The sequence below is a fragment of the Mus musculus genome, chromosome 12 (assembly GCF_000001635.26).
Source record: "Mus musculus strain C57BL/6J chromosome 12, GRCm38.p6 C57BL/6J".
NCBI lineage: Eukaryota > Metazoa > Chordata > Mammalia > Rodentia > Muridae > Mus > Mus musculus.
Window position 1 is genome coordinate 98,938,907 of NC_000078.6, and position 15,800 is coordinate 98,954,706.

Consider the following 15,800-nt stretch of genomic DNA (forward strand, 5'->3'; position numbering starts at 1 on the left):
GCTAGGAGTGATTTTTTTTTTTAAATCACTGTATAATCAAGCAGTGTTACATGATTTTTCAAGGTCACTTTTTTTGTTAGGACATAAAAAAAATCAGGAAGATTAATTTTCCTGAAATTTTAAATCCAATACTGGTTTGAGTATGTATTCTAGTTTGGTATCTGATGCTGAGATAAACACCATAACCAAAATGAACTTGGGGAGGGAGGGGCTTATTTCATCTTACACTTTCAGTTCACAGTTCATCGTTGATGGGAACCAAGGCAGGAACTCAGGACAGGAACCCGCAGGCAGGATCTGAAGCAGAGGCCATGGAGGGATGCTACTCACTGGCTTGCTCTCTATGGTTTGCTCAATTGCTTTTTATACAGCCCAGGACCACCTGCCCAGGGAAGGCATTGCATATAGGGTGCTAGGTGCCCATATTAATTATTAATCAAGAAAATGCCTCCCCAGACATGCCCATGCCCATAGGCCGGTAATCATCACAGTTCACCCTTTATCAGCTTAAGAAGAGAATAAACACAAACATATCAATGTCCAACCATAACCTGTCTTTCTTATTTATCCCAAAATCTCATGTTAATATCACAATATAAAACATAGCTTAACTTTAAAAATGCCACAGTACTTTAAAACTTTCAACACTTTCAAAGTCTCTACAGTTTCTTTCAAAATTTCAAAGTCTATTGACTGTAACATACGGTTCCTTATTCTAAGAGGGAGGAAGGAACCAGGACATGGTAACAAACAGATTAAAGTAAAAGCCAACTCCCAATGGTATAAATCACTCAATGCCCATCACCCAGAATTCACTCATGATCTTCAGGGCTGCAGAGGTCTTCGGCAACCCCGCCTCTGTAGCTTTGCCACCACTAACTAGCACACACAGCTTTTCTTATAGGCTGTACACCACGGTCTCCAATATGCTGGGGCCTCCACTGCAGACTGAGGCTGCATCTTCACAAAGCCTCTCCTCGGGGAGACCTGAGTCCTGCCATACAGTGCCAATCTCATATTCTCTCCATAACCCCTTCAAGCTTTTAAAACCAGGATGATGTGTAAGGCTCCACGTTACCAAGTCTGGGATGCAGCCTTTGCCTTCCATGGACCACAGCGTCTGGGTCTCAGAAGATTTCATCTCCATGGTGCTGTTCTTCTCATATTAACCACAACTGATTTTTCAGCCTCAGATGACCAATATATATTGTCCCACTAAAACGAGGTTTTCCATTCCACAGATTCGGAATCCAAATGTATCACACAAAGAGCCCTGATAAGAATATTTGAACTGACCTAAACTTCACTTTAAATTTCATGAGCCAGGCCTTCATTATCTGCATTTCACCCAGCATTATCGTCCAGCCTTCCGTAGAACGGCCTGCTAACCTCTGAGAACTTGATGGCTTTTCTGGTGCAAACGCACAAAAGCTTTTGTAGTCCTACATGAAAAGCAATCTGAGGCATAAAATCAACACGGTCAGATCTTTTATAAAGACTGAATTCATAGAGAATAAAGAAGTAGATGTTCCTCCTGACTTCTGATGTACTTCATCTATTGGGGGCTGGGGAGAATGATGGACTCGCTTCCCTGGGTTTGCTTAGCTCAGCACAGAAAGTTTACATCCTCTTAACACTTGAGAGGTTAGTAGGGAGCTAGATAGCTAGCAAAACAGAGTGGACAGTAAAATAGTAACAACTCAAAACTAGTTAAAATATATGTTCATAGGTGTTTAATGGCTAAGTCTGTAAATGATACCTAGTATAAAAACCTGGCTTTTAAAAAGTTTGATTTAATATGAATATGGTGTACATGCCTATAATTCCAGCACCCAGAAGACTAAATCAGGGGGTCTAGAGTTCCAGGCCATCCTGGGCTACATAAACTGGGGGGTGGAGGTTTGGGTGGATCAGGGAGGGAAGCAGACTGGCTGAGAAAGATTTAAGTTATTCCAAATCATGACCCATAAACTTTATTGCTCCTCGGTGTCAGAATTGAAATTCCTAAATCTCACTGGGCACATGTGCCCTCTGACTGGTCTCTTGGTCTAGACAGATTCTCCAGCATAGCAACAACTTATTGTGAGTTTCCAAAGACATTGTGAGCCAGTGTTTCCTGACCACAGAGCTGAAGCCTTCATTATTAGTATTACTATAATCACTGTTTCAAGACAACATTTTGTATTATGGGCTTGAACTTGCAGTGTAGTCATGGGGAACTCACAAGGGCTGGGTTTGTAGACATACACCACTGTCCTGGCCTTTCTTTCTGTTTCCCTCCTCCCCTCCCTCCTTCCTTATTTCTCTTCCCTTCTTTCAACAGTTCTAACAAACCTATTTTTTCTAGCACGCACTGCTGTGCTTCGTGATTTAATCCATTAGATGATGGTGTGTTAGGATCCATGTTGTGATCTTGTTTCCTACCCAGAGCTAGCCTGAGGTCTTCAATAAACAGACCAACTGGATAAAGTTCCGTATGCATCAGGACTTTGCAGACTTTCTTTGGCTCTCACCTTTTTCTGCTTTGGCTCCCTTGGCTTCATTCAGCCTTCTTTATACCCAGATTCCTGGCGTACGGAGCCTCTGTCCCTCCCCAGACTTCCCTGTCTCCATTCCTTGTAGGCTGTAGAGTTAGGTCTACACTGCCACTTCCAGACCTGCGTGCTTCTCAGATTGTGCAAGGGACACTGAGCCTCGTCACCCTTGGCTTTTATTCTGGAAAAAAGCAGAGGGGCCAAGTTTTTCAGGAAAGCAATCTCATGTGTTTGACAGGAGAGTTAAATGTGTCCATCTTCACGATGCCCTCCTTGGGCTCCAGCAAAGCCAGTAATGCCTTTGGATTGGATCCTTTAGTTACCTTTCCTTCTCCATTCTCTTCAGCAGGCTCTCTCCTGACCACACCACAGAATTACAGGGCTGGAGTAGTGACTGGAACTCCAGAGAAATCTTAGCTATTGGATCTTAGCTTAAGTCAACCTACATTTCCTGAACTCCTAATTATGTATAAAAAACTAAAGGTCTAGGAATTTCAGGAGCGCACAAGGCTGAAATGCTTGTGTTCTGGGGAACAGGGGGCTAACACAAGCTAAGATGATCACAGTATTTGTCAAACATGGTAAGTGTAGAAGATCAGAAGCATACAGGGGAAGACGGTAAGGAAGTCGAGAGGATGTCGGAGGGTTGGAGACCTGGGAGGACTTCCTTGACATCAGGGTCCTGAAGCAGACTGCAGAGTATACTAACAAGCAGGTCTGGGCTTGGTAAACTGTGGAAGATCCGTACTGTTATTTGACTGAATCTTGCTTTTTTAGGCGGCTTGGATTTTGAAAGCACGGGCGCTGACAGAGATGGTGTACATAGATGAAATTGATGTGGACCAGGAAGGAATTGCTGAAATGATCCTGGATGAAAATGCTATTGCTCAGGTCCCACGTGAGTCAGCTAAGGGGAAATATACCGTGAAAGACGAATATGTGTGCACATATCTTTTTATATTTTTTATAAGCACATATGAGACTGCCTTAGAGTCCAGGTCAGGGTCATGATATGAGTGGTATCAGAGAATGGCCATAATATATGGTGGCTTGCTGGTCATTTATTAGTTGTTAAGATCTTCTTTTTCTTGTTGGCTTGCTAAAATATATAAACTGTAGACATAACCTTTTGCTTGGAGATATCTGTATGAAAAATAATTAACTTTTGGGTCTAGAACCATTGATTTAAACTCTTAAGGTGTGCTAGTTTTGAATCTTAATGCATGCTCTGCTAATAGAATGACCTGTTAATTCCTCGAGCCTCCGATAAATGGCTTGTACTATACTAAACGTGCCTTATAGGCTCCTTGTGAAGAAGGTAGCACACGTCACGTTATATGTGCTCACTTGCTGGATCACAGTCAAGAGTAGAGTCATGTTAGAACTCCAAGTGCTTGGGAGAAAACACCAAGGAAACAGGACAAGAGTCTTGTGACCTCAGTTCCTTCAAACACAGCATTGTTGTTTGACTGTGTTTTCATGCTCCTCCCAGGGATAGTGCATAGGAGTGAGTCTGCGTCCGCTGACGTTATTTATATGCCTCTAAGGAGAAACACGTGTGGCTTATCCTTGTGGTTGAACGTCTTACTCATGTGATTCTTTTCATCCTGAGTATAAACGTCTGATGCTCTGAATAAAGTTGGCTAGTGCGTGAGACTTTAGTCTCCCCACGCTCCCAGGTTCAGGCCACAAAGTAGAGCAGTAAAACCTGGCTGAAGATGAGTCTCAGACACATTTCCTCAATGCGTTTCCTATTAGTGATGTCTTCTTTCCCAGCCCAGTACAAGTCTGAAAATTAGATCACTAAGAGTTTCTAAAGATTCATAAGTAATACATAAATTGATTATCATCCCATCTTGTAGGCCCTGGCACATCTTTGAAGCTCCCTGGCACTAACCAAACAGGAGGACCGACTCAAGCTGTCAGGTCTGTATTGTAGTTTCATTCCTGTTTTCAAATCCTGACCAGACCATCTCCTTAATTGATCTTGTTTGTGTTATAACAACTGTTGATCTCCACAGGCCAATCACTCAAGCTGGAAGACCCATAACAGGTTTCCTTAGGCCCAGCACACAGAGTGGAAGACCAGGTACAATGGAACAGGCCATCAGAACACCCAGAACTGCCTACACAGCACGACCTATCACTAGCTCATCTGGAAGATTCGTCAGACTGGGGACTGTAAGTTCTGTCAACTTTCCCAGAACCTCGTATTACCCAAGTAACTTTATGCTTCTCTAGTATTGTAGTAGAAAATTAGATGGAAATTTTGAAGTGATTCTGTCGCTTTATAATTTCTATAATCCATTATAATCTTCATGCATACGAAACTCTATGTTCCAAGAGAAGGTTTTCAGCTTCTTGTTCTTTCTTTTCTCTCTCAGGCTTCCATGCTTACAAGTCCCGATGGACCATTTATAAATTTATCTAGACTGAATTTAACAAAATATTCCCAGAAGCCTAAGTTGGCAAAGGTATGTGCTTCAAAAGAGTCTAAGTTATGAAGTAATGATGCAAGAAATGATAGATGCCAAAACAATGCTAGTGTAACATGTAAAGAGATTTCAGTTAGTGTAACATGTAACAATTCTTTTTGTCTTGAATTAAGTACAGTTGACCAGAAGCAAGCACATACATAGTTATTATAGGGAATCTCCCCACCTGGATAACAATAATAATTGTACCACACAGAACGCAGAGAGGCAGTATCATCTTTGTAGGACGAAGCTTGACACTGTCTGCGTATGTGTATGTTTGTTTTTCAGCTTGGACTGTTTCTAGAAAAATCATTTTCAATTCTTGTGTGATTTAAGGACTGTCAAAAAGATGGAAAATATATGTATGCGTAGTTAGTAATTAAGTAGGCTCTCAGTATTACTCAACCAGACAGCAGCCGACATAGCAGCTACCTTAAACATCCTCATCACTCAACATATTCCCTTAAATTAAAGAGAAAATTAGGGGCTGAGAGAGCAGGTGGATAAAGAAGCAGAGCCAAGGAGAGTGGAAAGAAGAAAAGGAAACTAGAGAAATTAGAAAAATGTAATGGAAGACGTTCAGGTCTTTTCCAATATGAAGAATTAGGGCGTGGGAGGCCTTAGGAGACACTGCTCAGTTGGCAAAGTGCTTGCTTCACGAGGACGGCGGTCTGAGTTTGCTCCCAGGGATAACATAAAAATGCTGACTATGGACCAGTCAGACGGCTCAGTGGGAACAGCTGCATGCCAGCAACATTGATGACCTGGACTCAATTCCCTGGACCCACATGGTAGAAGGAGAGAAATTACTTCCCTAGGTTATCCTCTGACCTTTTCATTTGTGCTGTGACATTCATGTGTATGTATGTATACATGCATGTGTTCATGCAAACATAAGTAAACAAACAAACAAATAAATAATGTTTTTTAAAAACTGGGTATGGTGGTATGATGGTTAGTTTTAATTATCAGCTAGGGAACATTTAGAATCTCATAGAAGAGAGGAGGAATTATTTAGATCAGGTTGACTGTGGTCATATCTTTATGGGATTGTTTGACTTGTTCATTGATGTAGGAAGACCCAACCAGCCCATTATGGGCAGCACCATTCCTTAGGCATAGCATCCTCAACAGTCTTAAGAGAGGAGATATCTTGCTGAGAGCAAGCAAGGATCCATGTATTTTATCTTTTTCTCCATTCTTGATTATGAATCCAATGTTTTTAGTTTGTGCCCCCACTTCCCTGCAATGATGCACTTAACCTGAAAATGTAAGTCAAATAAATGCCTTTCCTTCCTAACTTGCTTTTTGTCAGGATATATTGCAACATCCACAGAAATGCAACTAGGCTATGTGGCTGGCTAGCCAGTACCTAACCAGTCAGTGAGCCCCAGGCCAGTGAGAGACTCCGTCCTAAAAAAACAGGGTGGGCTGGAGAGATGACACAGTGGCTAAGACTACTTGCTGCAAGCCATGAGGAGTGGAGTTTGGATCCAGCACCCGCAGAATAAGCTAGGTGTCCCACTCACACACCTAACTGCCGTTCTGAGGTGCATGGGGACAGGAGGGTGGCCAGGGCTTGGTGGCTTCCATTTTAGTCAAGAAAAACATGAGCCCCAAGTTCAAGGAGAGGAGACTCTGTACAGAGGAAAAGACAGAGTGATAGTGTAGAACACCTGATGCTTTCCTCTGGCTTCCATGTGCAAACAGGCATTCCCTCCCCAACCCACCCTGTGCCACCCCTGCCGCCATGCACGAACACATGCACAAATATGTGCTTGATTAGGGGCAGCAGCTGATGTTGTTCTCTGACTGGCTTCCATGTATTTATACACAGCCCCTAAAAGAAAAACGAAATAAAACAAAACCACAAATCCCTTGGGGAAATAGCTTGGAATAAGTCACGAGGAATGAGGAGATGGGGGCTGTGATCGAGATGTAAAAGTGAATAAAAACAAACAGACAGACAGACAGACACCTGAGGGGATGGCTTGAAAAATTAATCTATAATCTGGGCGATGGTAGCACGTACCAGCACTGGGGAGGCAGAGGCAGGCAGATTTCTGGGTTCAAGGCTAGCCTGGTCTACAAAGTGAGTTCTAGGACAGCCAGGGTTACACAGAGAAAAATTGTCTCGACAAAAACCAAAGCCAAGCAACCAAACCAAACCAAAAAACCCAACCAAACAAAAAACCCAAAAAAACCCAAACAAACAAAAAAAATTAAGCAGAAAATCCTACTTAATTATATTCCATGTCATTTCAAAAGGAATACTCAATTTCTCATGTGTCAAAATTAAGTAATAATCTTTACAATATAGAGTATGTAAACTTGGTGAAACATTGTTGACAATTATATTCAGGAAATAAGTAATTTATTCTGTCTTGTTCTAATAAAATGATATATATAACACGAAGAAAAAAAGTTCATCTCTTTGAACTTCCCAGTTTATTATGTGTAGAAAAAGTGTCCATTATGAGTTGGAGAATTGTAAAATGGGTTATTATGACGAATGGCAGTCACACTTATTACTTACCAGTTTCTACCACTTTAGAATATACTGGGCTTTTGAGTCAACTAAGTTTTGAGTTTTCATATAACAATAACTGTGCAGATAAAACTGAGTGCGCTTTGACATTTTCCCTTCCCAGGCTCTATTTGAATATATTCTCCACCATGAAAACGATGTTAAGATGGTAAGTGATGCAGTCACGTTTTCTTCTCTCATTGTTATTCTCTAGACTTCGGGGCTTCAGATTTCGGAATGTTCTATTTTCTTTCCTTAAAAACAAATGGAATTATTAGAAATTGGAGGAACTGAATGCTTTGGTTTCAGTGAAGACATTTGTATAAATATAGAAATGATAAGAATTATTAAGCCTGGTTTATAGATTATGCGGCTCTTGTTAGAGGGTAAGATAACTGAGAATAGGAAATGCCCGTTAAAATGCATTCTTTATGCTAACAGTATTACTGATCCCTCCTTCTTCAGACCGCAGCTTACCAGCATGCATCTCTGCCTTCTTCTGCTTCTCTTGCCCCTGAAGGTTTTAAATACACAGAAGTAGAAAGAATAATATAAAGAGCCTACGATACTCACCACCTAGCTTTACCAATAGTCGGTTTTCATGGTAACTTCTCAGTAATGAATTTTAAGGTTATATGCATGTGGCTTTCCAAATTCGTTTCAGTTTATATAAGCTCTATGTAAATGAGAAGAAATCTCACAAAGTTGTTTAAGTCAAATGAAGTTAATCCTATACTTTTTTTTTTTTTTTTTTTTTGGCTTCTCAAGATAGGCTTTTTCTGTATAGCCCTAGCTGTCCTGGAACTTGCTCTGTAGACCAGACTTCAAACTGAGAGATCTCCCTGGCTCTGCCTCCAGAGTGCTGGGATGAAAGATGTGCGCCACCACTGCTCAGTCCCCCCATTCCCATTTTCCTATTAGTCCAGGAAAAACACATGCCAGGTATTCAGGAAAAAACTTTCCTCAGTTGTTTTCTTCTGTGTGCCAGGCACAATTCAGTGTCCAGAGAGAGCCAATGAAAACATGATACTGTACCCGCTTCTGGAAGCTGTCCATTGGCACGGGGGAAATAAAACTGACAGAAACCGGCCCTTGGTGCGGAGGTGCACATCCATGACTACAGCACTCGAGAGGCCGAAGCAGGAGAGTCATGAGTTTGACACTATTCTTAGCTACAGAGTAAGGTTACATGTGAAGGACAAAAACAAGAGTCTATTGCCAAACTGAAGGTAGCCAAGGGAGTAGAGTCCATGCCTGCAGTGAGCAGGGTTTCATGGAAACGAGACAAAAGAAATGAAGAGACCCTGAACAGAGGATGGCATGAGTGCTGAAGAAGACTTATCTTTAAAAATGAGAGCACCAAAGAGACAGTGTAAAGAAGTGACTGAACTTGATGACAGACTTGATATTGTGGGCAAAGGAAGGAGACAGAAGTCAAAGCTGCCATCCAAGCATGCCGCGAGGACCGTAGCTTTGCTGGCAGGCACAGGATGTGAGGGCAGCTCATCACTTTATAAAGCTGCATAACTGACTCAAAGAGGTTTGTGTTCTAAGTGGCAGAAGGCTCTCTATGTGGAGACATCATTGCATGCTCTGAGGAATAGGGTGTGTTTATGCATCTAAGAGCCTAGGCTGGGTATGGAGAAGAATGGCTCACCTGTGATGGAGAAGTCAGGTGTGTGATCGATCACACAGGGACCAGAGGAGCCTAAGGTCAGCCTGCTAAGAAACCATGCGTGTTTCTGTAAACAGAAGCCAGTAGTTTCACTTACTATACAGCTCATAGAGACTTTCCGTGGAACGATATATAATACTGCTTGAATCCTACTCCATTTACAGATGAGCACATCTCTAACTACTAAATTGTCACAAAGCTGGTTTTTAAAGGTTTTCTTTGTTTTTGTACAAAACAGGATCTCACTGTATAGCCCAGACTGGCCTTAGACCCTCAGTCCTCCTGCCTCACTGCCAAGTCCTTGGTACAGGTACAAGCCATCATGTCTGGCTTTATGCCCTTGGGATTTTTTGTTTGTTTGTTTATTTGTTTTTGTTTGAAGATTAATTCATTTACTGAGCATGCCAGCCACTGTGTCAGACCTAAAATCCAGAGCAGAGGAAGGCAGGCCGACCCAAGTCTTAGCCCTTTATATTTATGTCAAGCAGATTACATTCACATTGGCCTAGAAATAGAAATTCAAAGGGGCCTCTCTTTCCTAATTGTCTGTGTTATTTAATAGCAATGGATGTGTGGGTCTGTGCTACGCTTCCAAAGTCAGAATCTCCAGAGGAGGCTGTGACTCGGCTGCTATTAAGAACCCCACAGGCAGTGCCAGTGTTCAATGGAGATTGGGAACTACTGCTATACAATATATTCTGAAATTATAGAAACACTAGAAAATGTTTATTCAAATGTAGGAAATAGAGTTGAGGACCCTTGGCAGCATTTGAAAGCTTGAGTTCCATGTAACAACCTCATCAGGGAAGGTAGTTCATTAGAAGAAGTCAGTGATTTAAGAGAAAAAAAAAATAACAAAATGACCTTTAAGTACATCTCGGGAAGAGAAAATGATGCAAAATCTTCCTGGGAACCAGTTTCTATTTATAAATTTTATAAGATTATGTTCATGAGTAATGTCTCATACTCAAAACAAGCAATGCTGAACAGGTAGGAAGACCTTGCAGTAGATCTTTTTGAGTCACTAAATGACAACTGAGGAAGCTTGTTTGGAGACATTCTGTTAGACGTGGGGTTGCCTGGTTATTAGAGTTTGAATTAGAGCTAGGGAGATGGCTCAGTAAAGTGCTTGTCCACCCAGGCATGAGACCCTGGGTTTAGTCCTCAGAACTCTCATGCAGTTGTTGGTCATGGTGGCATGCTCTTGTATCCCTGTGCTGGGGCAGTGGAGATGGGCAGATTACTGCTTGCTGTCAAGTCCAACCTAACATAGATACATGAACATGTATACGTATGAACATTCATATACATACTACATATATGCCAGAAAAAAGCTTTCTAAAAGTTCAGATAATATTTTTTTTCGATATGACAAACAATATTTAAAATCACCCTATAGGTATATTTTCCCCTTCTACTCACTATTTAGGAATTGTATATAAGAACCAGACAATTTCTCACTTTTGTGTATGTTCATATGTATATGGGCACACATGCATGTATCTATGTGCGTGCTTACACATGGAGGCCTGCCATTGCTGTCAAGTATCTTCCTCAATCACAGTGTACCATGGATTGAGGCAGACTCTCCCACTGAGCCTGGAGCTTGCCCTTCTAGCTAGTCTAGGGAACTAAGAGGGCTCCCTGTCTGTCTTAGTTAGGGTTTTACTGCTGTGAACAGACACCATGACCAAGGCAAGTTTTATAAAAAAACAACATTTAATTGGGGCTGGCTTACAGGTTCAGAGGTTCAGTCCATTATCATCAAGGTGGGAGCATGGCAGTATCCAGGCAGGCGTGGCGCGGGAGGAGCTGAGAGTTCTATGTCTTCATCCAAAGGCTGCTAGTGGAAGACTGACTTCCAGGCACCTAGAGTGAGAGTATTAAGCCCACACCCACAGTGACACACCTACTCCAACCAGGCCACACCTCCAAATGGTGCCACTCCCTGGTGCAAGAATATACAAACCATCACACTGTCTTTGCTCCCCACTATGCTTTCCTGCCCTGTACACACACACACACACACATTCACACACACACACACACACATTCACACACACACACCCACACACACACACGCACACCCACACACACACGCACACACGCACACCCACACGCGCGCGCGCGCACACACACACACACATGCACACACACACGCACACACACACGCACACGCACACCCACACGCACACACACACACACACACGCACACCCACACGCACACACACACACACGCACACCCACACGCACACACACACACACGCACACCCACACGCACACACACACACACGCACACCCACACGCACACACACACACACGCACACGCACACACACACACACACACACACACAGTGGATTCTGAGGATCTAAACTCCCAGTCCTCATGCTTGGTCAGAAGAGACTTACCCAGAGTCACCTCCCCAGCCCTTAGAGGGCTTCTTATGAACATAGAAATGACCCTGTGACAGACAGTTTGGAGGAAATAGCAGGAAGCAGGTGCAGTAGAGATGTATTTTCTTGCCAACAAGAAATGTAAAAGAAAAGACTTTAGAATGTTTAGGGAGAGTGTCATAAATTATTACAAGTCACAGATAACATTGCAAAGGGTGCAGTTTAGAAAATGGCATGATAACAGGAAGCAGATAGCCATCAACACATTGGCGTGACTTGTTTTTTGCTTTCAGCTCTCAGAAAAGTCAGGGAATGTAGCTGTGTTTGACATGATTATTATAGACATAGTAGCAAAAATAATTGAAGAACAATATAAATGCTCAGTACTCGAGAACAGATTTGATAAGTTATAACAAATGGCAAGATGGACTTTTTGTGTATCCATTAAAATAATAATTTCCAAAAATCATAAAAGTTGCAAATGCTTGTTTTTATATGATGTTAAATCAAAAAGTATCCTTTTATAATAGCAAATAGAAATGTAGGTAAATACATGCGCACATGTACTTAAGACATTCTTGGATGTGTTTCTTGAGAATAGCTTTAAGACTCCTTCATCCCACGTGTCCTGTTGAGCACTCACAGTCATCAGCCACTCAGCTTGGCTGGAAGCACTGGTGGAGATTAGGCCTCATTTCTATTGTTTTCTCAAGCTTTTCATACGTTTCCTGGTTTAATAGCAACTTTTGGTTTATATTAGCTATAAATTAAGTATCTTGGTAAAATCAAATGCTTGTAATTGGGCCCTCATTATATTCACTGCTCGTCGCTCTAGTATAGAACACTCAAGGAGGTAGCTTGTTTTGTTTTGTACTCACTGAAAAGTAAGAACTTTCATTTTCTGTTTGTACTTACAAGATGACAGGCTATTCCTTAAACAAATAATTGCCAAAGCTCTTGCATTGATCCTATGATTGACTGGAGGAATGCCAAGGACAGATGCCTGCACGTGTTCTCTGCCTACTAGCCCGAATGTGCGCTCTCTCTCTCTCTCTCTCTCTCTCTCTCTCTCTCTCTCCCTCTCCCTCTCCCTCTCCCTCCCCCTCCCCCTCCCCCTCTCCCTCTCCCTCTCTCTCTCTCCCTCTCCCTCCCTCCCCCCCCTCTCTCTCTCACACACACACACACACACACACACACACACACGCACACATGTACGCATGGTACTCTGTGGATCAGACGCTAACATTAAAATGCCATTTTAGATTTTTATCGCAAATGTTATTTTCCAAAAGGATTTAGATAATGAGCACAAACCGGGCATTTTTTAAAAAAATAAACCTTTTATATATTTTGCAACTTTGACTCTGAAGTGAATAGAGGGGCGGTTCAGTTTTTATTTTTCAAAAGAAAGCATGTTGTATAAATACAGGGGATATTATAGGTAAATAGCAAGAACTGTGAAGTGACGTTTAAACGTTAAGAAAGTGAAATTGATCTTTGATGTGACAATTATATTTCTGTCTCTGTGTTCCTACTTGGGAAGCATTATTAAAAATTAAAGTGACATGTGGGTCAGACATTTTTTTCTTTCTGATAATAGGGAGAATGCTAGAGCAATTAAGAGTACTATGAAGTTGCATTTTCAATGTTAAGAAAAAATAACATCATGCCGGGTGTGGTGGAGCACGCCTTTAATCCCAGCTCTCGGGAGGCAGAGGCAGGTGGATTTCTGAGTTCGAGGCCAGCCTGGTCTACAAAGTGAGTTCCAGGACAGCCAGGGCTACACAGAGAAACCCTGTCTCGAAAAACAAACAAACAAACAAACAAACAAAAACAAAAAGAATAAATAACATCAGTCATATGAGATGGCTCAGTAGGTAAAGTCACCTGCCACCAAGCCCAAGATCCAGGGTTTAGTCCCTATGCCCTAGATAGTAGAAGTGGAGAACTGAGGCCTGCAAGCTATCCCTGACCTCCACATGTACACTGTAGCATGGGTATAGTTGAGTTGATCTGAAGAGAACTGTATTTATTCTTTTATTATTGTTACCTATATGTATATATTTGAGTTTTTAGTGACTCTCTCTCTCTCTTTCTCTCTCTGTTTTTGGATGGTATTTGGCAGTAATACATGTGGGCTGATGATCTGGAATCTTTATTTCCATATGCTCTTTAATTTCAGCATCCTGAAGTTGTCATAACTGTAACCAGAGTCTCAAAAGTTTTTAGTGTTTGGATATGTCCACAGACTACATTGTTAAGATTTGCCAAAGTCCTTCTACAGTTGGACTTCAACAAACCTGTGACTTTACAAAGAAACACTTGAGGGGTTTATATTAAATACATATTATTAATAATAAATAGTATTTACTATAGCTATTAATTATAATGTTATTTTAAAATAATTACTAATTTCTATTGCACCATGTGAAGAGACACCATGACCATGGTGACCCTCATAAAAGACAGCATTTAGGCGGAGCTGGCTTATAGTTTCAGAGGTGCAGTCCATTATCCTCATGGCAGGAAGTGTGGCAGCAGGCAGGCAGACATTGTGCTGGAGAAGGAGCTAAGAGTTTTACATCTGGATCAGCTGGCAGTAAGAAGAGAGAGACATTAGGCTTGGCTTGGACCCTGGAAACTCCAAATCCTACCCCCATGACACATTTCCTTCAACAAGGCCTCACCTCCTAACCCTCCTCAAGTAGTTCTACTCCCTGATGATCAAGCATTCAAGTCTGAGAGCACGGATGCTATGTGGGCATCTGTGTTCAAACCACCACACTCACTTGTTTTCACGTGTCCACGATGTATTCTGATTATTTCCCCTCCTCTCCCTCGCATCCCGGTCAGCCTTCTTTCATCTCCACCAGTCCCTTTCCTAGATTCCTGACTTTTGGTTTTGTGTGTGTGTGTGTGTGTGTGTGTGTGTGTGTGTGTGTGTGTGTGATCTGTTTCTTTTACTCAAGACTCACTATGTCATCTCTGGGGTCAGACTCCCCATTGGAATCTGATGGAGGTTACCAGTGGGGATACAGCTGAGGCAATGACTCTCTCTCCTTGCATCTATCAGTAGTGAATAGTTCAGCAACAAGGAGTAGGCTCCCCTAAGATACTTTCATTCATACCTGGCTGTTGATGTTTGTGTTCTTGTGCATGCAGAGCACAGGCGTCTGCAGCTACTGTGAGTCTGACTGCAGGAACCCAGGACATGGCATTTGCAGCCCTTTTCCCTGTCTTACAGTTCTTCCCCCATCCTTTCCACAGTGTTCCCTGAGCCTTAGAAGGGATGATGTGAGTGTTTTGTTTTGGTAAGCGCTGTCACTTGCACATCACGTTTCTCAGCACTCTTTGTAGCCGTCAGGTTCTATATTTACCACTCTTCCCTGGAAGAAGGGGCTTCCCTGCTTAAGGCTGAGAGTAGCATTTATCATGGGTAGATGAAGAGTGTTCTGAGAGATGGCTGTAGGCTTTCCAGCGAGGGTCCCAAGGAGTGGGGCTAGAGGGTAGCAGTCCTTCTTCTGGGACCTGCAGCATGTGCTGTGTGCCCAGGGGCATGGTTAGTGCAGGTTCCAGGGAGTGGCTGCCTTGGAGCTGCAAAGATTCTTAAGTGTAAATATACATGGTAAAGAATTTGACATAGCTCAGTCCATAAAGTGCTTGCCGTGCAAGCGTGAGTATCTGAGTTCAGCCCCCATAACCCATGTACAAAAAGCTAGGCATGGAGACCCATGCATATAAGTCCAGTGCTAGGGACTCCCAGTCCCTGGAGTACTTGACGACCTCAGTCTAGTCTACTTGGCAAGTTTCAATGAGCTGCTCTGCCTCAAAAAAAAAAATGAGATAGAGGGCACCTGAGGAACGACAACCAAAGCTGTCCTCTGGCTTCCACGTGTGCTTATACACAGATACACATAAACTCTCTCTCACACACACACATGAAAACACACACACAGAGAAAGAGAGAAAGAGAGAGAAAGAGAGAAGAGAGAGAGAGAGAGAGAGAGAGAGAGAGAGAGAGAGAGAGAGAGAGAGAGAGAATTGATTAGAATTTTAAAGAAATGCAGGTCTTATACCACTACATAAAATACTTTAAATGCTAGTAGCTCTGGACTATGAATAAGGAATTATTTGAAGCAAGGGCTCTAGTGACTAACCCGAACAAGTCATCCCTGGGTGCCTCTTGTGAGCAC

At 42.3% G+C, this 15,800-nt stretch overlaps 1 protein-coding gene across 4 annotated transcripts in view; it reads left to right on the top strand.

Moving 5' to 3' along the window:
* Ttc8 (tetratricopeptide repeat domain 8) overlaps positions 1-15,800 on the top strand; it is a 62,714-nt gene that overhangs the window by 18,370 nt on the left and 28,544 nt on the right. For 3 of the 4 annotated variants that reach the window (XM_030246975.1, NM_198311.2, NM_029553.4), the window contains 5 exons: positions 3,312-3,432; positions 4,397-4,460; positions 4,556-4,715; positions 4,919-5,008; positions 7,663-7,707. In XM_030246975.1, the coding sequence (XP_030102835.1) occupies positions 7,688-7,707 (20 nt within the window). In that variant the 5' untranslated portion in view covers positions 3,312-3,432; positions 4,397-4,460; positions 4,556-4,715; positions 4,919-5,008; positions 7,663-7,687. The remainder of the gene's footprint in view (positions 1-3,311; positions 3,433-4,396; positions 4,461-4,555; positions 4,716-4,918; positions 5,009-7,662; positions 7,708-15,800) is intronic. The other variant, NM_001364378.1, reaches the window with a different exon arrangement.